We start from the raw sequence: 26083 nt of genomic DNA on the forward strand, positions 1-26083 counted from the left end.
CCAGAACCATTGCTCTATACAAAGAAAATAACTTCACAAAGGGCAGATATTAAATTAACTACAGAATCCCAAATCTAACCGTATATAGCAACATCACAGGCTTGTTTTAAGTACAGATCACAATAAAAACAGATGAGGCTGAATTTGTTTAATTAAACCTGGTCTAGCATCGAGATTGCCAGACAAGAGTGGTTTATTGTCTTTTTACAACACAGCGGATGATAGAAATAAGTAAAACATCTATTTCTTTGTTTATCTAAAAATTAATAGTGTGTTGCCAATGTCAGTCCTCAATGAGAATTGTCTCGGATTCAGTGAACATCACTGTACCTGCTCTAAAGCTAAAAAAGCTAAAAATTACTTAGAGACCAAAGTCAATTGATCAACTCATGAATTTTGTTATATGCCATAAATTAATATTAACTATTAAATACAATATAGAAAAGTTCACAGAATCTTTGGAACAGAGAAGAGATGGGGTAATTACAGTTTGCTGCATGTTTGTTATTAGGGAAACAAACTGAGGAGTCTTGTGGTCCCTCTAGACCCCTAGATCACTTCCCAGTGCATATGAGTCTTCCCCCATAAGGCACCTTGTCGCAAGCATTAAGGTCGGCTCCATGTTCGGCCAGACACTCCACGATGTCATGGTAGCCCCTGGCAGAGGCTGTCAGGAGGGGCGTCTCTCCTTCTCGGTTCTTGATGTTCACGTTACAGCCGGCTTCACAAAGGGCTTTGGCCACAGAGTAATAGCCGTGCCAAGCAGCACAGTGCAGGGGAGTTTCTTCTTCCTGGCCAAGGAGATGAGTACAGAGAGGAGGAGAACACAATAATGAGAAACAAAGTATAAAGCAAGGTGAGAGTCCCTGTCAAATTTGGCAGAAACGCAACCAAGGCAGCAGAGGGAAAGAGCTCATAGGTATTGGAATGAAATATTAATCTGGAATAAAATAACAACATGAGTGTGAGCCACCAGCATTAAGAGGTAGATCTGATGTCTCTCTTTCATTAGTTTTCCTTCCTCAACACTTGTGTGTTTGATGAATTTGGCTTTCTCAGCATATGACTGACAATTGACTTTCGGGAGCCCGTTGAAACCATCAGCCCTGCTTGTCTGAACAATAGAGCCTTCGTGCAGGTGCATTACAGCATCTTTCTAGTAAGTGCCTCGCTGACTTTATCTGAAACTACTAACAGTAGGTGAGCACTTCCCTGAGCATGAATTCTTCCAGCAACCTTAATGCCTCTAGCTTTCTGTCATGTTTACAACACAAGGTGAGTGGTAACAGTATTGTTGCTTTGGCAAGAAAGTAATTAGGAGAGCCACACTTGAACAAGTCAAGGGAAGTCCTTATAGACTGTGAGGCCTGTATCTTCAGGATCAACATCGCTAGATACATATATGCACCGATGAGAGGCCATCCTAGTGCGGCGGTGGTTACAAAGGTGGACTCTGAAACCAGACTGTGTGTGTTCAAGCCCCAGCTCTACCACTTCTGAGCTTTGTGAGCCTGGGAAAGTTACAGAAACTTTCCCTGTCTCAATTTCCTCATCTCTAAAATGAGAATGATAACAGTAATCCACCTCATAGGGCTGTTCAGCGGATTGAATGCATGAATGAATAAAGTGGTTAGACCTGATCCTGGCATTAGCACCTTGCACACCTTAGCTAGTACTTCTGTTTGGGTCCCTGCCCCTTGAGCCTTGCCCTCTGTAGTGGAAGACAGAAAGCCTAGCTTGGATAAAACTCTAAAGGCCCCAACTGTACCATCTGGCTGCCTGTACATTCATGTATAGAGCAGAGGAAGGGAGGATGTCAGTCATGACCCACCTTGTCCTGGATATTGGGATTGGAGCCAAAGCTGCACAGTAACTGAGCCACGTCAGCATGGCCGTAGCGAGCTGCCACGTGGAGGGCCGTCTCTCCAGACTGCAGAAGAAAAGGAGTCGGTGATTCAGAGCCACATCTGTGAGCAGGCTATGGAGATCAGAACCCAAGGCCTACACCCAGGCCTGCCTGGTTCCACTCTGTCCCCTTTGGTTCCACCCACCCACCTCGGGCAGATGCCCCTATAGTGGCTAGGATTGGGACCTGAGGTTGGGGTGTCCACCACACAGTGAGTATTAAGCCCACATACTTGGCTCATCCTGTGAAGTGCAAACAACTCAGGAGAAGGCTCTCCCTTTTCCATGATAGCTGTTCTCAGTCTTCTTTATGTGCTGATACTTCTAGCTGTGTGATTTTCTCTTTAAACACAACACTCTCTTTTTACTATTGGGTTCATCATTCAGCAGTTACTTAAATGAACAATTTTATTTATTAATAAGCTTCTCATTTCATTGCCTATGATTAGAAACTTATTTTCTTATATTCTCAGAGATTTTCTCAGAAATTTTAAAGAATGTCACTATTTGCCCATGCAATAACTTTCTGTGAATTAGTAACAAGTGCAAATCCTTTAAGATACTTTACTTCTATCCACCCCACAGAAAATCATCAGAATAAACAAATTTTAAGAAGACAAAACAAGATATAGTGTTGCCACCTTCCAGAAAACTGCCATAATAAATGTGTGTCTCTGATATGAATGTTACCCCTCAGATATGGTGCAGTGCACAACCCATGCAACTGTGTGTGGCAGCTTGACTAAACGTCAAATTAGTCTGCCAGTACTGGAAGCAGAGAAGTGTTGTACAGTAGAATAAATAATGGATGAGTAGGTAGGAATTCCAGGTTCAGGTTCCAGCACAGCCAATTAATTCACAGGATTGTTGTGTGAACTGAATGAAACACACACATATGAAAACAAGGTATCTTGATAAATCAGTAACTTTTATAACACCGTTGTGCCAAAAAAAAACCTTACTTTATTACTTTATGTGCATTGTCTCATTAATATCTTCTAGTGTCTGTGATTGTCAGGTCAGCACTGTCAGCCACTTCAAAGAAGAAGAGAATAGGAGAGATCCGCTTAAAAGCACATGGTTGAGTCAGGAAGAAAATCGAATTGAGACCGAGGTCTCTCTCTGGTTGTCTGTACTAGAACTTTGAGGTTTTTATGTTATGGGGATTATAATTCAATGCGTGCGTATTATGGCAACTACCTGAAAGATTTTGACTTAAGGCTGATTTCAGTATTAGACCAAACCACGGGCAACAAGACATTTCCAACTTAAATGTTCTGCAGGTGAATTCTGGTCCTGATTCCTTTCCTTTGGGTCCCGATGCACATGGTAGGCCAGCACTCACACTCACATGCATCCATTTACTACCTCCTCATGTTCCTCCTAAGAGAAGTGGCCTTACCTTGTCTTTCACATCCAAAGGGCATTTGTTCTCACTGAGAAATTTCAAGGTATCGACGTGGCCATGCCGAGCAGCCCAGTAGACGGCATTGGACCCACCCTGCAGGAAAATCAACCTGGGGTCACATTTCTAGGGAGCTGACAGCACCAGACGCATGCATTCCTCAGACTCACTGTTATTTCCCTTCCTGTGTGATGACAAACCCCAGAGGAGCAACTTCCCAGAGGAATAAAACCCTCATTCTATTTTACACCTTTGACAAATGTACCGTGGTTATACTAGATGCTAGCATTAGGGGCACCTGGGTGAAGCAAATAATGGAACTCTCTGTACCACTTTTCCAACTTTTTTTTGTAAATAAAAAATGATTTCAAAATAAACAATTGCTTATAAACAATTATTTTATGTTTGTAAACCCTCATCTCCCCGCTCTGGTTAGGATTCCCTTACTGCAGAGGGCCAGATCTACTCCACTTACAGCTCTGCTGACGTCTGCAGAAGCAGGCAAACACATTTCTGATGAGAATAATTAGATAATAAAACTTTTTCATGTGTGACATCTAACACTGTTGAGTAAATGTGATCGGTAAGAAGTAAAATCTGGGTAGTGTACAAAGAAATGCTGATGTCAAGCAGCAGCGCCAAGGGGAGGATAAATGATAAATGTTTGCCTCTTTAACCCATGTGTCAGGCTGTACCAAGCTGTTTAAAAGCAGCTCATCTTCCTTTACAGGAAACTGAGAAACAAGTTAGGACATAAATTTTTTTCCTCTGTTACCCCTATGATTAAGATACACTTGAAAATACTTTAAAATTCAATTCATTTCAATAAAACAATTATGACCTTATCCTGGACATCGATTCTTGAGCCTCTTTTAATGAGCAACTGTAGTATTTGAATATTCCCACAGCCAGCAGCAATGAGTAATGGAGGTGTCCCGTGCTAGAAAAGGCAAGAAAAAAATTACTAATTTTCAGGTTTGGTAGGAAAGGAAAAGCCCAAACAATGATTGCTGTTCCCACACACCTTCCCCTGTCTCCACAGACATAGAGCTACCACTGCGTGGCAGGAAGAGAAGACAGGTGGAAGGGTATAAAACCTTTCCTTCCCCTTTCAGATTCTCATCATCGGGGACATTTTCATTAGCAGGATGAGAAGATCTAAAATTTCATGGGTAGAGATACAATACGTGAATGAAGGAAGGTCCTCAATGCACAAAGACCTTATTTGTAACTCAAATCACTTTCTAAACAGAAGTGATTTTCCCCACAGTATGGAGCTTCCAGTTGGAAGGGAGAATGGAGAAGCAGATGGGGTCTTTCCTTGGATATGGAAGGGCAAGGTCACTGTGACCCACCCCTCCAGTATGCGGCAGAACAGAACCAGACCTTGTTGGGTTGGTTAACATCATAGTTGGATAATGAGCCCAGAAGGTGCTGCAGGCCTGGGACGTTGTCATCGTTGATGGCATGGATGATGGCTTTCATCACAAAGGAGTCTTCCTCATCCTTGAGAGAGACAGCCAAGATGGAAACAGAGTTACATTGCTAGCCATGCTTTTCTTACCAACATAAAAGAAACCTGTGCTCACTTGTTAACAGGGGCATTCAGAGGAAAGTAAGCCATCTACTCCCCAAATCCATACAGTCACGGAGGGACCTAGGAAGGAATTTTTGCTCCTTCCATGTTGCAAACAAACACTATCTACTCTTTATCTGGGCTTTAATGTCACCTGCAGTATAGCCCAGAGACACAATGTCCAAGATCCAGATTTCAAATAATGATGGTAAGTAACCCTTTGTGTTTATCTTAAGAATCTGTCAAAACATAGTTCCTAAAACCACTGTGAAAATTTTTAGGTATAACACAGACTCTCTTCCTGGATAAGGAAAAAGAAAAGCCTATTGCAGCAAAGAAATGATGCCTTTGAATAAGATATTCTCAATTTGCAATTTTTCCAATTACAGAATTGTTTTCTGATCACTTGAATTTCTTCCATTGCTAGGTATAGAATAACATGGCAAAAATCTCTGAAAGCTGGTCCCAATTATAAAAAATAGAAAAATAAAAATTAAAACAATAGGCTCTAAATAAAGAAAATAAAGGCTAGAAATCAGAAAACTGATGCATTTCTAATTACAAAGGAAAAATAACTGGAAGAGTAGTGAAGAAAAACTGGAAAAATCTTTGCCACTCTTTCAAAATTCACATTAAAACCAAGGAATTAGCTAGAAAAATCCTAAACAAAATTTCTGAACTTATGAACATAGAATTATGACCACTGGAATTTCAAATCTGGAAAAGTTAATCTACAGAGGCTGAATCTCTGCTTGTGGGGGAGAATGGAGAAAGCATTTCTCTCCATCTGCTTTCTCTTCCCTATAGATCTGAATCCAAACACTTTTCATGCGGGTTTTAGTAATATTTGTATAAAATGCAGGTTTAAGAATGCCACTGGTTTTGCTTTTCTATCACAATTGAAGTCAGTGACTAAGAGGCGTTTACATGAAAGTGCAAGTCAAGAGAAATGGGGAAAACAGAAGGAATAAAGCAGATTGTTATGACTCATCCCCATGATTAGAATATGGAAATAAGGGAATCTGACTTCTGGGAGGGGATCTTTCCACTTGGAGCTCCTACAAGACCCTTGGTCCCTCTCCTACCCTAAACCTTTCACTGTGACACATGTATTGTCTCCCAGTTGAATATTCAGTGATTTCAATTTGCAATCTTTAATCATTCTCATTATCTTACCTAGAGTCACAGTTTTTATCTTTTCACTGGTTGTGCAGCCACCCTCTAACAATTCCCAAACAAAGCCTCCTCTTCTCTCTCTTCTCACCCTGAACTGCTTCTCTTTTGTTTTTTCAAACATCTCCAATCCCATTTCACTCCACAAGGCTAGATGTGAAGCCTCAGTGAAGCTACTAACTTAAGGAGAAAAAAGGGGAGCTGGTGTTTGCAGTTCCCACCCTGAAGTACTTGGCTCCACCGGGAAAATGCTGACTATTCAGTTAAAGGGGCAGGGTAGTTCCCGCAGGACGACCGTGACTGCCTTGTCTGGAGTCCCCTTCACCTCCTGACTTAACAAAGCCCCGTTGTTTGATTGTCAGGGGAAAGTCTTGTTGAATTCGGATGCTTCCACTCATATCTGAAGAGCTTATCTGTGATTAGGTTTCAGTTTGGATTAGAGGAGAAAATAAAGAAAATAAAGGCTAGAAATTTGAAAATAAATGCATTTCTAATTACAAAGGAAAAATAACTAGAGAGTACTGAACAACAAATTTGATAAATCTTTGCCACTTTGTCAAAGTTCACATTAAAACTAAGAAAGTTGGAGTTACATTCAAGGGCCTTGGGCAGTCAACACCAGGCCAGTCAGGCAAGCAGGTTTGGCCTTCTGGTCTGCTAGGAGACACATCAGTAAGCAGCACTGCATTCTCCCTGATTCTCTGGTGCGGGTGTGTGGGAAAGGAGTGGCAGCTGTCTGTCCCTTCTGTGCTACTGTTAACCAAGATTCTTCTATGTCAGTGGCTACAGTTCACGCAGATTAGGACAAGCTCTTTTCTCTTCTGCTGGCTAGCCTCTCTTTTACCAAAATATCAGTGCGTGTGTCTCTATGTGTGTGCATTTGCTGTGCGTGTGTGTGTGTGTGTGTGTGTGTGTGTTGGGGGGGTAGTCTGTGCTTATGTTTGCATCAAGGTGGAGGGTAGTGTTAGAGGTATGAGGCTATGATGGGGGACAGCACCATCCAAATCAAAGAGAAAAAAAGAGGAAAGAAGCAAGAGGGTGCATCAATCAGCACCCCCAAACCCCTCCGAGGGGATCAAGAATAAGCTTGCCATTTCCACAACTTCAGGTTCCTGGGAGGTTGAACGAATAGAACAGCTTGGTCATTCTGAGTACCCAGTGCTGAGAAAGGAGCACCAGGGCACACGGGTTTGCTTACCAGAGTATCATCACTTCTGGCCACACTCATGTTACTTCTGGACAGGAATGACCTGGATAATCTTTGGCACAGTGATATCAAGCGAACGGATTGCTTTTTTTTAAAAAAAAAAAAAAGGGAGGGCGGGGAGAAAAAAGGTAGGGTGAGAGGAGGAGAGACAGCTTATGTAACAATTGTCAAATGAGTACAAACGACAAAGCCTGCGAGATCGTGTTCATTGCTATCAGCACACACTCTCCCAGGGTGGGCAATCCTACAGCAGACTGGGTTGTATTTGCTTAAAGAATAATTTTAAAGGTCTTGTAAATCAAGACAACAGGATATAGAGATTCTCCTTCCATGTTTCATTATTGAACTACAGAGCTGGACACCCCACATCCTTTCTCTCTCTATATTTTCTTCTCTGCTGTTTGGAGAAGGTGATCTGACCCTTGCAGGTCGCCCCTCAGAGAAGCACAGACTGCAGGGGCCTTGCTCTGTGTCCTTTGTGCCACATAAGCAGTGATGGTAGACAATGTGATAACCAAAACGCAACAGCTGTTGGAAGTGAACAGCTGGGGGACCTCTTAGTCTATAGAACAAACATCTCTGCATTTACTCTTTAAGGCAAAAGTACAGTTAAAGAATGAGAGCGAGAAAGAGAAATGGTTGCTCTCTCTCTATTTTAAGCCTAATTCTAAGGACTTTTGAGAATCTAGTGCTGTGGTCTTCCTCATCCCTACCATGGCACCCCAAAACTGGTAGGTGTGAAAACGACGTACATTTCTGGCCCTGAGCTGGGAAGACACGGTAGGTACCCACTTCCTCTAGGTTTGACATGACCCTGGGCACAGGAAACCATCCCATCACCTTCTTAGCCCTGAAGTGTGACTTGTTCCAGGAGGTCTGCAATGCCTTCAGAGCTATGTCCCACCCAGCCCCTGTGGAGGCCATCCACACTGAGGAAGGAGAACAGGCCACCCTGCAAATGCTCACGGCCCCACCCCACCCCCACTCCAACCACTCACAGACAAAGGCTGGGCTGAGAGACCCACTTACCCAAGGTACAGCACAAATGTAATCTCATGCTGCTTACCACAAAGAATGAATTTATTTAAAATGTGGCTTGTAGTATTAGGAAAAAATTTCACTATAATTTTACAGTGCTGCTATAAAAATTTGCACTGAGAATAGTTTTGATGAAAACAACACAAAATTACATTTAATGCTATCAGTTAAAGTGACTAAAATATTGCTTTTGCTCGTTTTTGAAAATAGAGTAATGGTGCAGAAGACTACAGGGTGGATTAAAAAGAGGAAAGGATGTATCTTCCATATTACCAGTATCAGAGGAGATGCACCCTGACCACACACTGCTCTACACAGGAAACAGAATTTGTTAATCCCTCCACAACAAACAATCTTACTTTCCATTTTTTCCGGGCTGCAAACTTCTTGAATTTCTCCATGTTTACTGCGGATGCTTTTCTACTAAGTGCCTGTTGTGTATCTTTAGGCTAAAATAAAAATCCAAGAAAAAAAAATTAAAGCTCTCAAATTATGAAAATGTGTTATATGACAATTTTTTGAAACATCTCCTTATTCAGGATGCTTACACATTCACCTTATTAAATTAGCATAAGAAGTTGGGATAACATGGAATACCTAGGCACCTAGTCTTAGCGGGCTCACTCTTCTATCTGAGGGTTTCGTATCATCCATGAACACTGGGGAGAAGTAGAGCTTGGGGTCAAACTAAATCACGACTTTCCACACTGATAGTTTGGGAATGGCAATATTCATGGTGAGGCTATGTTATGAGGCATTCGAACTTGGGTATCATCAAGTAATGTAGAGCTGAGAGGGATCTCAGAGGTCAGCAAAGTTAGTTTGGCCTATAGCAGGAGAATTCCTTGTATTGTATCTTTTTCAGTAGATGTATTTAGCTTTTGTCCTCCATCTCTGGGAGGAGGAGACACCATAGCTGGCTAGGAGAACCCAGGTAACCGCTGGGAACTGGCACAGCAAAGCTATTTGCCCCCAGAGCCTGATTCTGTGATGTTCACTTCTTTATTTCATGATTTTATTCTGTAACTATCATACTTTCCCACCCTTAGCCCTTTCTGCCCTGGATTGAAGATACTTTAATCCAAATGTCAACCAGGCCAGGCAGGTAATGTAAAGGTGTAATGTTCCAGGGGGCCCTGTTCCCTAGCACCAAGGCGCCTGTGCCACTTCCCGAGGCCACGTGGAATGAGGGCTCAGTGTCAGCAGATCTTCAGATTTCCCAAGAGAAGCTGGAAATCCAGATTTGATTGATATTTACATGCTGGAATCAACATAAAATTTTAAATACACTGTTTGGGCCAACACCCCACAGATCACTCCAAACATAGTTGTCGAGTGGGCTTGATCTTCTTCAGTTCCTGCTCTGTGCTCGCTTATTCCTCTCTCCCCACCTCTGGGATCATTAGTATACAGTCTAACCTGTCAGCTTTTCTTAAGATACGACGCAAATAGCAAACTTAACACTCCAGGTGTGACCTGTGGTTAGCAGTACTCTATGATACATGAATACCAGGGTGCCCAAACCAATCACATAGAAAGTGATCTAAACAGTTTCATAATATGCAACTCACCTTGATCCAGGGATGCTGCAAACTATCTTGAATTGTCATTCTCTTCCTTGAGGGGAGGGGGAGAAGAAAAAAAATGCTGTGACCATAGCAGCAAATACTAAGGTTGTTTTCATGCTGGCTGGGCCTGCCAAGCAGATACTGTGGAAAATGCAGTTCAGGGAAGAAAGCCAAAAACAACATCGGTCTTTTTGTGATTATTTCACTGTGTCTGCAGGGACTGACTGAGTGGGGGCAGAGGGCCCTGCTTGCATTTTCTGAAGCGTTTCACATGGCATGCTGCCCTTTGGCAGATGAAGCAAGCAGGGTCTGAGAAACGTGGCCCTGTGCATGGAACAGACACAGGCTCTGGGCTGGCTGAGGCTGTGGCCAAGCACCTTTCAGGAACGTGGACACTCACTTTGGATCCTTGACCAGAAGTCTTCTTATGAAATCTTTGGCTAGGGCACTGGTATTACTGAAGTATTCATCCTCAAATTCGTAGTTGACAGCGGATACATTTGCTAACGTTTCTTGCTTAGTGTCTCCAAGAAATGGGGAGGCCCCACTTAGGCTGTTAAAAATAAAGTTGGGCACAGAACATTAATGATGACCCCTTGGTGTTATCATTTTGCTTCTATAACATCTGGAGTGTGGAATAAGATTATAATCTGGTGCTCGAATAGTCACTTTAGAGTTTGATTATATTTCATAGGGCTTTAACTGTCAGGAGCAAATGCTTCAGCTTCAGGCAAAAGGATTCACTTAAGTTAATTTGGAACAGCGTCTGGTAGTTTAAAGGAAACCTGTTTTCTCGGCAGTGATGGACAGCTACGCTTTCTTTCAGTGATTATGCTACAGTTTCTGATGACTCATTTCGAATTAGGAGAACATGTTTAATTAGTATAAACTAAACATGTTTTGGGGGTGTAAAATGAATATGTTTGCATCAAAAGCATGCATAAGCTGAAGAGATCAACATAGCACATTTAATGGTTAATTAAACCTATGGTCTCATAGAAGAGAAGAGAGTATGAGTTGTGAATTCTGGTACTTACAGGATATAGGTTATTACCCCGATACTCCTAAAAACAACACAAAACAAACAAAAAAACATGTCAGAAGAATAGTCAAATAAATCAGAAAGCAAACAACACCAAGGACATACTCCTTACCACATATCTGCCTCAAGACCAAGAGGTTCATAGTTGACTATCTCAGGAGCTAAGAGGAAACAAACACTCATTTAGCTTGGGAGGAAGCAAACTAACCGATTCTATCTTCATGCAACAACCAGGAACATGTAGCAGGGAAAGAATCTTCTAGCAGGGGAGGTTTGCCAGAATAATGTTTATGACATGTAAATGACCACAGGAGCAAAGAAACTTACCGACAAACTCTGGAGTCCCAAATATGTTTTTAAATTCATTTCCAAAGTCAATTTTATGGGCCAACCCAAAGTCAATGATCTTGATCCGAGGTTTGGGGACATTTCTATCCAAAAGCATTATGTTCTCAGGCTTGAAAAAAAGAGAGAGATAAATAAAAAGCTATGATATGTTATGCTGAGGACAAGATGGCAGAATAGTTCTTCTCTCCAAAAAAAAAAGGCCAAAAAGTAGGGAAGAAAGGGTGGGGGTAACTGGGGGGAATGGGAGATGAAAAGAACTCAGTGTTATTCCAGTTGTAGCATGAGGGAGCTGGGGTCTTTATCCACCATCTCTCCATCCTCCATGGCTGACAGTTGCTTCTGTGGAAATTTTTCTTTTGCATTTCCAGCTCCCAGGGCCAGAAACAAGATGCCAGGAAGAGTCACAGGTATTTGCAGCAAGCCCTCTGTTAGGATGTATATGAGTGTGTGCCTTTGCACGTTGTTTGTGGGGCCAGCAGGGACATGAATGGGACATTGACAGCTCTGCTACAAAAGAATGGGGAAAATCCTCCCTCCCCTGAAATCCTATCCCAGCTCTACTGGTCTGAATCAACCACTCGGATGGAGCACACGCTGCTTTACCAGACCACCTCTTCCTGCCTTGAACTGGAACTTCCCACCATTGCCACTTCCTATTGCTCCTGTCGTGTCTTCCCTTCCCAAAGAGACTACACCTCTGTCATGGCTGGGAGGACGGCTTACATGCCCTTTCATCTCCAACAGCGTCCTGCATCCAGCCAGGCAAATGCCCCAATTAGCCAATCTGAGTTTGGTTTGCTTGATTACTGGTGACAGAGTCAGGCCATACGCCTTTGCATCACTCAACACATTTTCTATCTTAACATGCCCAGAGCCACAGAAGGAACCGGTGCCAGTCACTAGCTGCTGGCTAATGTCCCAGTAGCCAAGAGCAGCCCCCTTACTAAAATACCTGGCTCCTAAGACCCCTTGTATTCTTTACCAAGAATTCCAGAAGGTAATCAATTATCGTTAAGCCTCTATCCCACAAAAAGGTTAGCCATCCCAGTGGGAGGCATGTATCCTATGCTTGCCGATTTATAGTGATATTTCTGTTTGTTAAACTGGTACAGGAAAAATCATGTAACTCTTTCAGATGCCTCAATTTTTCTTAGCAGAGAAACAACCAAGGCTGTGATCTGCACAAGCTTCTATCTGGCTTACACTTTGAAACGTACCTTAAGATCAAAGTGGGCGATTTGAAGGGAGTGCAGGTAGTAAACACCATTAAGAATTTGTTTGAGAAATTCAGTTGCTTCCTCTTCAGTTAAAGATTCCTTTTCAGCTAAGAAGTCAAACAGCTCGCCACCTGCAACGCTGAGAACCCGGAAGCAGAGGTTATTGGTAACAACTCTGTTTCATATTGATTCCTTCTCTCATAGACTATTGGTGCGCTCAAACTTCAGACAAGAAAACAGCATAAAGACTATGCTGAAACCGCCAAGCATGGAGTCAGAATTCTCTGTGCAGGTTGTTGACAATTCTGCATTCAGACACATTTGTGCTTGAAAGCAGTTGGGAACCATTTTCCTAAGGTTCCGTGTTCACAAATGAGAGGAGGGGCAGAGATGAAATGTTGTGAAGAAAATATCAGTGTATCTTGAAAACATTTTAATTAAACATACTTAGAGGTGATGTCTTAACTCTAATGAGAAAAAATCTGCAAGCCAGCTTTGTACAGAATTTATAGTGTATATCTTCTTATTTCAATTAGAGAGTACCTGAAAAGTTCATAATTTGCATGTTTAATTAATTCTTTAAAACTCAAATTCACAATATATGGTCTGATAAGGGTTTTTTCCTTTCTTGTCTAGTATTGGTTTGTACGTAAATACTAACACATTTATAAAAATCACATTTAGTAGCCTGGGCGCAATGGCTCACACCTGTAATCCCAGCACTTTGGGAGGCTGAGGCGGGCGGATCACAAGGTCAAGAGATCGAGACCATCCTGGCCAACATGGAGAAACCCCGTCTCTACTAAAAATACAAAAAACAACTGGGCATGGTGACGTGTGCCTGTAGTCTCAGCTACTCGGGAGACCGAGGCAGGAGAATCACTTGAACCTGGGAGACGGAGGTGGCAGTGGGCCAAGATTGTGCCACTGCCCTTCAGCCTGGTGACAGAGCGAGACTGTCTCAAAAAAAAAAAAAAAAAAAAAAAGAATACATTTACAAAAAAAGCAAAATGTATGTGGTTGGTTGCGGATTTTTTTAGTTTATTTCTCTGTCCAGACTGTAAGTGGGTGGAGGGGAGTGGTCAGAACCTCCCACCCCAGCTATTGGCTACTGCTGTATGCCCCACTCCCCGCACAGAGCCAGGCACACAGCATGCATTCAAAACTTTATCAGGTGGATGGACGAACAAGCTCCCCTAAAAACTCCACGGTAGCGATGAATAGCAAATAACAGGGAAGTTTTAATAAGAGTTTTTATAAGTTAATCTTTATCAAGTTTAACCATATATTCACAACATAATAATTAAGTGCAATTATGCACAAACTGCTGTATTCATTATCTCTCTTAGGGCAAGAGCGCTCCCTAAACATTATACCTTCCACATCTACATCCATTCAGAGTAAGAAAATTGGTGCTCATAAGATCAGACAAGAATGACAAAAAAGCTGTTTTCTTAAAAGTTTCAGATCCCACATGCCTTCACCCTCCAGGTCAGTGTTTTCCTTAGCATGTTCTAGAGTCCATGGGCATCAGAATTATTTGAGGATGCTTTAAAAATGAAGATTCTGAGCCTCACTTTCAATCTGCTATGTGAGGGCTTCCAAGAATGGTGACCAGAAAACTCAGCATCTTTAACAAGCACCTGAAAAACTGAGACCATTTTCCCACGTCTTAATTCCACGCTCCTGCTGCAGGGCCTCCCACTGGTTTACGGGGATGGTGGAGTGACTCTCCTATCCCCAGGGGCCTGGCAGAGGTTGCCACACCCTCCTCTGAACAGTCCACAGGCCTCCCCTATCCTCCAGGGAACACAGCAGGGCCTGAGCCCAGCCAGGACACCCAGGAGTCCAAGTGAAAGGTGTTCTACATGGACCCTGCCTCAGCAGTGGCCTTGCTCTCCTCCTGACCCCTCCCTGCACTCCCCACCCTGCTCTTGGGAGATGCAGTCTGCCCCCACCCTCTCCCCTCCCAGGTGCCCTTGGCCTCACAGCCCCCACACTGTCTGCCCATGGAACAAGGCAAGGCCTCCCGCTTCTCACTTTTGCATCTTATTCTTAAAACAAACAACAGGGGGAGAGAAAATCCTTCAACTATAGGGGGGAAAAAGTGGGAGACTGTGAACCAACCTCATCCAAAGAAAGCTCTCCCATCACACCTGGGTCTCCAGCCCTGGCTTCCGTGCTTCTCTGGGGTGCCCCGCACCACTGGGGCTGACTCAGGCACCACGGCCACGTGATGTGGAGAAGTCAAGTGCCTGCATCCAGTCCAAGTCTTAACTTCTGCCATGCGCTCACCCTGAAACCCGGAAGGTTACCCCTTCTCTTGAGCCTCATTTCCCCAAAGAGGAGTCATAAGACCTCTTCCCTTGAAGGTTATGAGGATGAAAGGTAATAGACATGTGTAACTGGCAAGGCTGGCACGTGGGTAAGGTCCAGCTTGCGGGAACGAGTGTTGTTATAAAGAAGGCCACTGTCACCCCTGTAGCATACCACTGCTTCCTACAGGATCCAATATGAAAGCCCCTTCCTGCCCGCTCCTCCTGCTAAAACTGGTCCATTGGTTGAGCCTAACCACTGTGCCTCCCAGGAAGAAGGTGAGGGGAAGGAAGTGAAACTTCTGCTGTGAATGTGGTGCCCAGCTGCCAGCTTTCTCTCCGTGGCCCCCTTCAGGGCCTCCCGAGCCCACCTCACTCGCACTCTGCTTGTGTTGTCATAGAGTACAGAGATGCATTTTTCAGACAATGAGAAACGTCTGGAGTTTGGCTGCCTGGTTGGGGTGAATCTTCCAGTACCCACACAGCTGGCGCAGTCTGCTGGCCCTAAGTCCTTTCCAGGAGCTCCACTGTCCAGCCTTCTGGCAACCCCATGCTGCCCTGGCCTCAGGCTTTGCCCCCTCTTCTCTGGCCAGCTTTCTCTCCATCCCTGCCAACCTAAGCTTTCTTCAGATCCAAGATCTCCTTCTCCTGGCAGCTCCGTCTTCTGTGAGGCAGGATGACAAAAATGAGGGGATCATGGTTCAAATCCTGCCAGGGCCTCCAACCTTGCTGAGCCTCTGACTCCCCTTCTATAAAATAAAGGGTAACATCATAGCTTATGGAGTCATCCTGAGGTTCCAGGACATGTAGCGACCCTTAGTGCTCAATAAATGCTGCTGTCTTTCTTCCCATGTGGCTTCAAACCAGAAGTCCTCCCATGGCAGCAGGGGTGTGCAGCAGGCTCTTTGGGGTTGGGGTGGGTAGAGCCCATTCCCGAGGTGTCACATTCCCACCATGGCCATCTCAAACTCCCTCCCCACGTGATGTCAGGGACCGTGGATGGAGTTGGGGAGGGACGGGCACTGCAGCGGTGACCTGGGTGAGCTGGGATTGACACGGCACTGCCGAGCAGCCACCTGGCCTGCCATGGTGTTCCACATTTTTCTGAAGACGGTCTGACAGCATCTCATCCTCATGCTCTTCCGCACCGTGACTGTGCCATCCTCCTTCAGGCAGTGGGCGGCATCTGTGGCTCCATCTCTTGAATCTGGGCAGGCCCCATGATCACTTTGACCAATGGCACAAGTGATTTTGCCAGCCCTGCTGCGGCTTTTCATGGACTGGGGGCCTCCAGGTCCCACCTCCTGAAGCACTCAGGTAAGACGCAAGAAGTACAATGATGCCAAACCACTGTGCCATGTGGAGAAACCCAGGAAGAAGAGATGTCCTTGGAGAACAAGGCCAAGGAGCCTTGAGCAAGGAAGGCACCTTAGAAGGGGACCCTCCAGCGCAGCCGAGGCCACAGAGGTCAGAGACTGTCCATTCAGCAACTGATCAATGAGGGAACATAACAGGGCCTGCCAAACTTCTATCAAGGGCAGATCCTAAATATTTCAGGCTTTGCCAGCCTTGCAGTCTGTCCCAACTACTCAGCTCTGCTAATGTATCATGAAAGCAGCCACAGATGACATGTACATGATGGGTGTGGCTGTGTTCCAATAAAACTTTAGTTAAAAAATAGGTGGCAACCTGGGTTTGGCCTATAGGCCATAACTTGCTGATCCCTGATATAAAGACTAGGTCATCTCAGCCCAACCTGGGGCAACTCTCAAGGGTCATTCTGGCCCCAGAACTCCCTGTTGGCCAACTGGGGCTGCCACTAAACCCATTCCTGCTCCCTTCTCCTCTTCTCCAAATCTTGATCCTAAGTATAGTTCTTCATAAACACCATGCACACTCTTCTCCATCTCAGAGTCTGCTTCCCAGGGAACCCAAGCTACACCCCACTGGGTCTGGGGTAGTTTTTTACATAGCCATAGAAGGCTGGAACATGCACCATCTCGAACTGGGCTTGTTTACTAGGCTCAGCCAATGGAAATTAGGCTTGCCCTTCTCTGGCCTGGTCATCTCGTGCCTTATTCAGTATTTGGTCCTCAGAAACTCAACTCCACAAGAGTAAGGACAATGAATAACCCTGGAACCCCAAGAGTTAGGGACCAGGACTGCAAAGTGTAGTGACTGATCAAGACTGGGAGAAGGAGAGCACTAGTTGATCCTCTTAGTTTTCATCATTGACCCTTCTCACAAGTCCCTGTTCAAATCTCAACTTGTTATGAAGCAGTCCATGTCATGGTTGTCCAGGCAACCAAGTCCTTCAGTTAGACATTAGAAAGGTTAGGAGAGCCCCTATCCCACTAGGTCAGGACTTATCAACTGATGCCCAGAAGGCCCTATGTATTCACTCCATCCGCCCTCACCCATACACACATATACTCATCTTCCTTCATATCTACATATGTGCACATCCCCTTTCATCCCTACATACCCATCCCCCTTCATCCCTACATTTCCTTCATTTCTACCTATGGACTCATATTCCTTCATCCCTACATATGTACTCAATCTCCTTCATCCCTACATATATACTGATCACCCTTCATCCCTACATATATACTCATCCTCCTTCATCCCTACATGTACACTCATCTTTCTTTATTTCTACATATGTACTCATCCTCCTTCATTCCTACATATATATTCATCTTCCTTCATCTTACATATATACTCAGCCTCCTTCATCCCTACATATATACTCATCCTTCTCATCCCTAATGTATACTCATCTCCCTTCATTTCTACATATGTACTCATCCTCCTTCATCCCTACGTATATACTGATTGCCCTTCATTTATATATACATATATACTCATCGTCCTTCATCCCTACATGTATACTCATCTTCCTTCATTTCTACATATGAACTCATCATCCTTCATACCTACATATGTACTCAACCTCCTTCATCCCTACATATACACTGATTCTCCTTCATATCTACATATATACTCACCCTCCTTCATCTCTACATGTATACTCATCTTCCTTCATTTGTATATAGGTACTCATCTTCCTTCATTTCTACATAGGTACTCATTCTCCTCCATCCCTACATATACACTGATCACCCTTCATTCCTATATACATACTCATCCTCCTTCCTCCCTACATATATACTCATCCTCCTTCATCCCTACATGTATACTCATCTTCCTTCATTTCTACATATATTGTCATCTTCCTTCATCCCTACATATATACTGATCACCCTTCATTCCTATATATATACTCATCCTCCTTCATCCTTACATACACTCATCCTCCTTCATCCCTACATGTATACCCATCTTCCTTCATTTCTACATATGCACTCATCCTCCTTCATCCCTACATATGTACTCATCCTCCTTGTCCCTACATGTATACTCATCTTCCTTCATTTCTACATGTGTACTCATCCTCCTTCATTCCTACATATATACTGATCACCCTTCACTCCTATATATACCGATCCTCCTTTATCCCTACATATATACTCATCCTCCTTCATTCTACATATATACTCATACTCCTTCATCTCTACATACATACATACCCATCTGGTATTTTATATATATATATATATATATACACACACATACATATATATATATATTTCTACATATATACTAATTAACTTTCATCCTTGCATATATACTCATCCTCCTTCATCCCTACATATATACTCATCCTCCTTCATCTCTACATATATACTCATCTTCCTTTATTTCTACATATATACTCATCCTCCTTCATGCCAATTCATGAAGGCAGATGTTTTTGCCATGAACTCTGCTTATAAAATCTTCAGTAATTAAAATAATTGAAACTAAATGATTTCAGCAAATGTTTGGGAGCATGATAAGCATTGTTTGGTAATTTATTCCCTGTTTGGCCCCCAAATCTCTGAAGGTAGAAAATGACTTGAGGATTTTTCACATGCATGCTGAGAACCAGAACTCAAATGCTCACAATGTTGCTGAACAGCAGAATCTGGTTAACAAGGGAATCAGTCAAAAAACCTTGCACTTTTTCTCTTTGTTCCAAATTCTACAATTGGCTTAGGAGAAGGGAGGCTGATGGAAGGAGAGATGAGCAGTCTGTGCAGCACATTTAGAAAGCAAGTTAACCTCCTTTATTAGGGCTTTGAGCCAGTGTTTTAAATTATGGCTTTATCAGGGAAATCGTGTGAAATGAATACTAATGAACATTTGCTGTTTTCACCAAAAGAGCTGGAAAATACCATGGTTCTTTCTCCTCCCAACATGTCTTTTACTACCACCAAAGCCTCCCTAAAAGGTGGCCACGACAGAAGGTATTTAGGACATGTCACTACATTAAAAACAAAGTGGGCCTTTTAATAATGCAGGAGAAGGTATTGCAAGATTCCATTTTCTAAATTAAAACATTCTGGAGGGTTCCTGACTTTTGCTAGGAATTGCCCAAAATATAACAAGACTTGATTTGGGATCCGCTCTGGTTATCATCTAAGCTGCAGAGGACCCCTGTCTACATACTAATTACCCCATGAGGCCAATTTCAAGGCAAACATTAGGATTCTTCAGAGTGGAAGAAATCAGGCACCAAGTATGCTCCCCCAGGGCACACCTTCAAGGCCTGGCTCCTAGGTCACAAAGCCCTGGGAGGCAGAGGCGCCAGCTCCAATTCTGGCCTCAAGGGATGGGTGACTAGAAGAGATGTAAGGAGGTCATATCACCTCTCTGGACCTCACCTTTGCTCTATGTACAATGAGAGGGTTGAGTAACCAAGTTAAGTGGTTCTCTAACCTTAGTGCACACAACAATAATATGGGAAATCTTTTTAATGTAATTTCCTGGTACCTACTTCCTGAGTGAGGCCCCAGAATCTGCATTTTAACAAGACTCTGTTCATCCTGATGCAGAGATGACACGCAGATAAGCTCATTTCTCAAGGCCCTTCCAGCTCTGGTATTTTAAGATCCTCTGATCTGTATGCAGATGTGGCAGAGCCTCGGTTGTGTTCCCACCATACTACCCTGTTTCTTGCAGGCCCACAATTAAGGGGCATTTCCCAGCTCCTTGAATCCAGGACTACTTCTAGCCAGTAAAATATGGACCAAAATGATGTGTGCCATTTCAGATGCGGTCCCCAAAACATCCGATGTAATCCCCCACCCACACTCTCATCTCTCTCTTTGGCCACCAGAACACAGGTGACCCAGCACAGGACTCCAAGAAGGACCAGGGGGGAGCAAAGACTAGGTAGAAGGAATGTGGATCCCTGAGTCACTGCCTGGAGGAGGTCATCAACCTATCCTATCTGCATGAGACTTTGAGTGAGTGAGAGATAAATCCTATTATGTTAAGCTACCAGATTTTGTGGTTGTCTTCTGTCTGCTTTAAATAATAAAACTATTTAATCACAAGTAACAATGTAATACATTTTATAAATTAAAAGAAAGTGACCAATGCAAAGCACAGAGCATGCTAACTGTTGCGGTTATCTATTGCCGTGTAACAAATCTCCCCAGAACCTTAGGCTTTAATCATGACAATTCTCTTATGGGTTGGGAATTCAGGAAGGGTTGGCTGGGCAGCTGTGGCTTAGGGTGTGTCATGGGGTTGTAATCAGACAATGGCTGATGCTGAAATGGCAGGGGCACTGGAGCAGCTCGGGGGCTGTCTGGGCACCTCTCTCCTTGTAGTCTCATGTCTCTGGGTGGTCTCTCCATCTGGGCTAGTTTGGGCTCCCTCATAGCACACTGGCCTCAAGATAAGTGGACTGTTCACAGGCAGGTCAGGGCTCCAGAGCAAGTGTCCCAGCAAGCAGGTGGATGCTGCCTCAGAAGTCACACAGCATCAAAAGGGCCTATCCAGATCCAAGGGAAGGGGGATTTAGAATCCAGCTCCTGATTTCAGGTGTTTGGCCCTATAGGTAGGACAGCAGATAACACTGAAGCCATCTTTGGAAAATATAATGTCACACTGACTATGATACAGGAACTGAAATTTCCAATTTTATTTGATCCTAAATGTATACTTTAAAAGAGTTAGGCCCAGGCATGGTGGTTCACACCTGCAAACCCAACACTTCGGGAGGCCAAGGCGGGGTTGCTTGAGGCCCCAAGTTTGAGACCACCCAGGGCAACACAGTGAGACCCCCATCTCTACATAAAATTTTTAAAAACATATTCAAAAAACAGTAAAAAATAAAAGGGTTAGGTAGGTATAGGTAGTGAATTAGTTTGCCGGAGCCACACTAACAAAGTAGCACAAATTGGGTGGCTTAAAATGACAGAAATTTCAGGTTACAAGTCCAAAATCAAGGTGTCTACAGAGCCATGCTCCCTCTAAAGCTTGGAGGGGAATCCCTTCTGGCCACTTCCCAGCTTCCGGGGCTTTGCCAGCAATCTTTGTGCTCCTGGGCTTGTAGATGAGCGTTCCCATCCCCGCCTGCAACTGGCACTTTCCCTGCGTCTCTCCCTGTAGACTGCCCTCCACACACGTCTGTGTCTGCATCCACACTCCCCCTTTATGAGAACACCAGTCATATGGATTAGGGCCCACCCAAGTGCCCTCATTTTAACTTGGTTACATCTGCAAAGAATGTAACCAATGAGAAGAATGATCTCTTTCCAAAGAAGATCACACATTCTGAGGTCCTGGAGGTTAGGACTTCAACATTATTTTTTTGTGGGGGAGTATCCAATCCAACCCATAATAAGTAATAACTCCTCGCAAGCTGCAAGCAAAATATTACAGGTTGGCTAAAGCAATTCAGGAAATAAAGAGAAGCAAGGAAAGGGGAAGATAATTAGAATCCACTGAAGTGTTTTCTTAGCCTTGCATTTGGATTCCCCTGTGAAGGAAGGGCTCATTCATGTACTGCTATAAAAATGTTTTAATTCAGGTCAGAAAAATGTGGGTGAGAAATATATATCTGGTGCTCTCCTTGGGGTTTAAGTAACTCCCCAAGCATTTTGAGATGATTCCTCCTTTACCGTAACTATACTGGTGTATACGGCGTGAAGGAGTGAGGTGGTCCCCAACTACCTCTTGGCTTTGCCTCTAAATAAACCAAGAACTACAACTCAATGCTCCGTCATCACCACTGCGTTGAATGTTCTTTCCTGTTAATTTAGGGGAAGCCTTGAAGGGTGTTCACACGCTCACCTCTCACATTATAATTTCAGTTCCTTGGGTCACTGGAGGACTTTGCTGAGTGAAAACTGAAGCTGGGACACAGGAAGGGAAAGAAGGAACACAGGGCATTCCTTTTTGCATTTGTCGAACAGGAGTGAATTTAAGGTTGGAAATAGATTCAGGGGGTCAGAGACATTTTTTGCTTCTATGCTCTGTTTCCCTCAAATTAAATGAATCATATCAACGAAGTTCCTAACCTTAAGGCCTCCTCTGAATTAGCCCTAGCTTCTTTAAATCCAAAATGCAAGCCGTATCTGAAAATACATGTTCTGTCTGTTTTCACCTCAAATTCAAGTTCAACAACTTAAAAGGAGCTGCATGGATTCTCATAGAACAGCATGCATGCGTGGCACTCAAAGCTCATGGGGGAGGGGATCTTTCCTTTTACCCAGGGAGGTTGTGTGAAAGCAGGAAGGAGCCTCCTGAAGGTACCTAGAACAAACCCCTATGGGAAGAACATGGCTCAAGGGCTCAGAGGCACTGCAGGCAGTAGCCTGGTTTGCATCGGGCTCTGTGTCCTCAGAGAGGTTAAGTTACTTTCAGAGGCACAGCTTCCGTGTCCAGAAAATGGGATATTAGTTCCTATGCTTCTAATGGGATTGATGAAGAGAACATGGCTAGGATATGAGCATCTGGCACATGGCAATGGTGCAATATTCCCCGCAGCAATCCTTGGCCTGAACTCCTCACAGCCATAGGTGAGAGAAACCCCTGAAGCTCCTGTGAGTGCCTCTTGCCCAGGTCCTAGGTTTACAGCACGGGATTCTGATGTGGACCTCATGCTGATGACAGAATAAGGCCCACACTCCTGTGGTTGAAGAGTAGGGTTTTGCTGAAACAGATGGACATTCCTGGGGCCAAAAATCTGGGGAAGAGGTTGGCTCTTAGACAGGAAACAGGTAAGCTGGGAAGGTGGGCCACGGCTACATGGGAGAGGGAACACTCTGTCTGCATCTTTCCTTTGGGTCTAGACACAGTGGAGTTTAGACATTCCTGAGAGCTGCCGGGGGCAAGGGGAGAGGGAGCAAGCAAAGGGGGTGGGTGGCTGGGCTGAGCAGGGAGGAGGTGTTGGCCATTCCAAGCTTGGCACAAGAACCCTGCGATTTATAAGCAACACTGCCTACGTACTGTGACTCTATTTTCCTCCTGTCATTCTCAGCTCTCAGTAAAGTCTGATTTAAAATTCTTCAGTTGTCCCAGCTGTGCAATAATAAATTAAGCAAAAAGCATTTTCCTGCTTAGGCGAGGGTCAAGGGGACCTGAGGCCAGGATGGAGATCATAGACGTGACAAGAGAGGAGCCTCAGGAGCAAGGTCAACCTCATGGGCCGAGGCAACCACACCCAGACACCCCTCTCCATGTGGGCGCCTCCCCATGGCCAACCTGCTGGGTCTGAACTTGCTGAGGAAGATAGTAGGTTCCTTTACAGCCACTGTTCTGTTTGGAAATAACTGAACTTTGGCTTGGTCTCTTAAAAATACACTGACCTTTAGAAAAATTTAAACATCCAGCTATAAAACTGAAGCTGCTTCTGAACATCTCCCCTCCTCACCAATACTGGCCCTCCCCATCCCTACACCTCCCCAAAAGCATGCACTATCACGAGTATGGTGTACAGCCCTCCAGAACTTTTTATATGAAGTCTATGCACCATATGGCATTGTTTTATGTACATTTTAAGAACATAAATGACATCAGAGTCTATGCATCAATCTGCAATTTGCTATTCTACCTCAGCAATACCCATTGCTATCGATCTCTTGCATCCTCATCATTGTAGCTTAATGTTCACCTGAAGGTCTAGATAAGAGTTTATTTAGTCATTCCCTAACCGATGGTCTTTACATCCATTCCAAATTTTCACTATCACAAACTAGAAGGCAATGATTCCCTGTGCACCTGACTACTCTGAGGATGTGACAGGTTTTCCAGGCTCTAGGATATCTAGCCCAGTTTGGAATTTCTGGGTCAAGGTGATGCTCGGTTGCAGGCTGGGCTGCATAACCTTATATTCCTCCAGCAGCAGTTCATGAAGTTGCTTTGGCTTCACGTCCTCACTTGCTTGTTGTTGTTTTTTGTTTGTTTGTTTGTTTTTTAAAGAGACAGAGTTTTGCTCTTGTTGCCCATGCTGGAGTGCAGTGGTATGATCTCAGCTCACTGCAACCTCCACCTTCCGGGTTCAAGTGATTCTCCTGCCTCAGCCTCCTGAGTAGCTGGGATTACAGGCGTGCACCACCACGCCCAGCTAATTTTTTGTGTTTAGTTGAGACAGGGTTTCACCATGTTGGTCAGGCTAATCTCAAACTCCTGACCTCAGGTGATCCACCCACCTTGGCCTCCCAAAGTGCTGGGATTACAGGTGCGAGTCACTGCAAATGGCCCTTGCTTGGTATTATTACTTTTACCAATCGAATAAGTGGAAAACATGAACCAATGTTTTATCATACACTCCCCTGCTTAGTGGCAAGATTGGTCATCTGTCATGTTTAGTGGCTGTTTGTACTTGAGTGGGTATAAACTGCGTGTCCACATCCTTTGCCCATTTTCTTACTGAACCATCATAGTCATTAACTTTAATTGATTGATGGGTGCTCCTTACATATTCTGGATACCCACGCCTTGATCTCACATATTCTAAATGTTTTCTCTCAATCTGTTATTTGCCTTCTAACTTTGCTTAAAGTGATGTTTTGTTAAATGGATGTTTTAAATTTGAATGCGGTCAAACTTATCAATCTTTCTGCAGAAATCAGGATTTTCTAAACCAAATGTGAGAACAATAAAATAGCATGTGGAATTTAGCAGCTGTGTGGCCCTGGGCAAAGTACTTAATCTTTCTGGGCTTGTGGATGTTAACAATGGCTGCCTGTGGGCCCAGAGCAGCAGATGGCATCTCACAGAAGTCTCCAGCACTACTGTGCCTACCCAAGACCCTGCAAGTGTCTACACTGGGAGCTACTCGAGGGCAGCGTTATATACTGATGATTGCCTGAGCCCATCACAGTGGAACCTGGGGCTCCTGAGACAGCTGACCGTGTGCATCTCCTCCCCACTCTGCATTTAGTGATGCTATGCTGGCAGCTGGAGACTGGCCATGTGGGAGCATTTATACCACAGAAATAGGCAAACATTACCAACCAAGGCTCTCTCCCCTGGGGAGCCTGTTGTTAGAGCTTTACCAGCACACCACGGACTTACAGTGTCCAAGGCACAGCATCTGCCTACATGGCCTTCAGCTGAAAGCTGCTGTTCCTGCTGATGGACAACTCTTAGTTAGAAAATTCATTCCTAGAGCGACCCGAGATCTACCTCTGGTCACATAGGTGCTGATTCTGCCTTCTGGGACAGCGATTAACAAACTGTTTCTGTGAGAGGCTTGCTGGGCCATACACTCTCTTGCATCTGTTCAACTCTGCTATGTATTCTATTTTGCTTTCATTCTTCCACCATTTGAAAATGTAAAAACATTTTCATTTCCTTCTTAAGGACTACACATATGCAGGTGATGGTCTCGGGACCACCGGCTGTAGTTTGTCAACTACTCAAGAACAATGGAGGTCACAGAATGCCAACCACGCTGTGGCCTGCACAGTCACCCTCCCACATCCGAAGATGGTTATCATACGCTCCCTGGGTGTTTTCTTCTCAAGCCTAGGGTCCTGCCATTGTTGCTCTTTAAGTCAATTCCAAATAAAGGTGATTTAGGAATGCTTATAGAATCCGCTTCGCTAGGCCTCTGGCGCTGTGGTGGGCATTGATGCTACAGGTACAGTTGATGGCAAAAAATGGACACAGAAAGCTGACTCGAGGTCAGTCGGGTGCTCTGGCCAACTCAGGAGTGTCACAGTATCTGGAAGAAATCAGGGGATAAGGGTCCTGTCCACTTGCTGGCTGAGTAATCCAGGGGAAGACACTTAACCTTTCTGCACCTCTGGTAGAATAAAGATGGCCGCAAACCCTTTGGCACTACCCATTGAGAGCTGTGGTCTCTTTTGCTGCATCGCCTTGAATCTGAGCAAGTTCTGTGCCTGCTCGACCAATAGAATCTGAAAGAAGTGATGCTGTGCC

The 26083-nt window shown here is 44.2% G+C and overlaps 1 protein-coding gene across 2 annotated transcripts in view; it reads right to left on the reverse strand.

The window, feature by feature from the left end:
• DAPK1 (death associated protein kinase 1) overlaps positions 1–26083 on the reverse strand; it is a 205942-nt gene that overhangs the window by 54445 nt on the left and 125414 nt on the right. For both annotated transcript variants that reach the window (XM_003806677.5, XM_063594365.1), the window contains exons 3-15: positions 12480–12618; positions 11242–11371; positions 11027–11075; positions 10910–10936; positions 10273–10425; positions 9876–9921; positions 8664–8753; positions 7258–7350; positions 4697–4816; positions 4152–4250; positions 3308–3406; positions 1832–1930; positions 594–791 (exon numbers count right to left, since the gene is read on the reverse strand). In XM_003806677.5, coding sequence (XP_003806725.1) covers positions 594–791; positions 1832–1930; positions 3308–3406; positions 4152–4250; positions 4697–4816; positions 7258–7350; positions 8664–8753; positions 9876–9921; positions 10273–10425; positions 10910–10936; positions 11027–11075; positions 11242–11371; positions 12480–12618 — 1342 coding nt within the window. The remainder of the gene's footprint in view (positions 1–593; positions 792–1831; positions 1931–3307; positions 3407–4151; positions 4251–4696; positions 4817–7257; positions 7351–8663; positions 8754–9875; positions 9922–10272; positions 10426–10909; positions 10937–11026; positions 11076–11241; positions 11372–12479; positions 12619–26083) is intronic.

The sequence above is a fragment of the Pan paniscus genome, chromosome 11 (genome assembly GCF_029289425.2).
Source record: "Pan paniscus chromosome 11, NHGRI_mPanPan1-v2.0_pri, whole genome shotgun sequence".
Classification (NCBI taxonomy): Eukaryota; Metazoa; Chordata; class Mammalia; order Primates; family Hominidae; genus Pan; species Pan paniscus.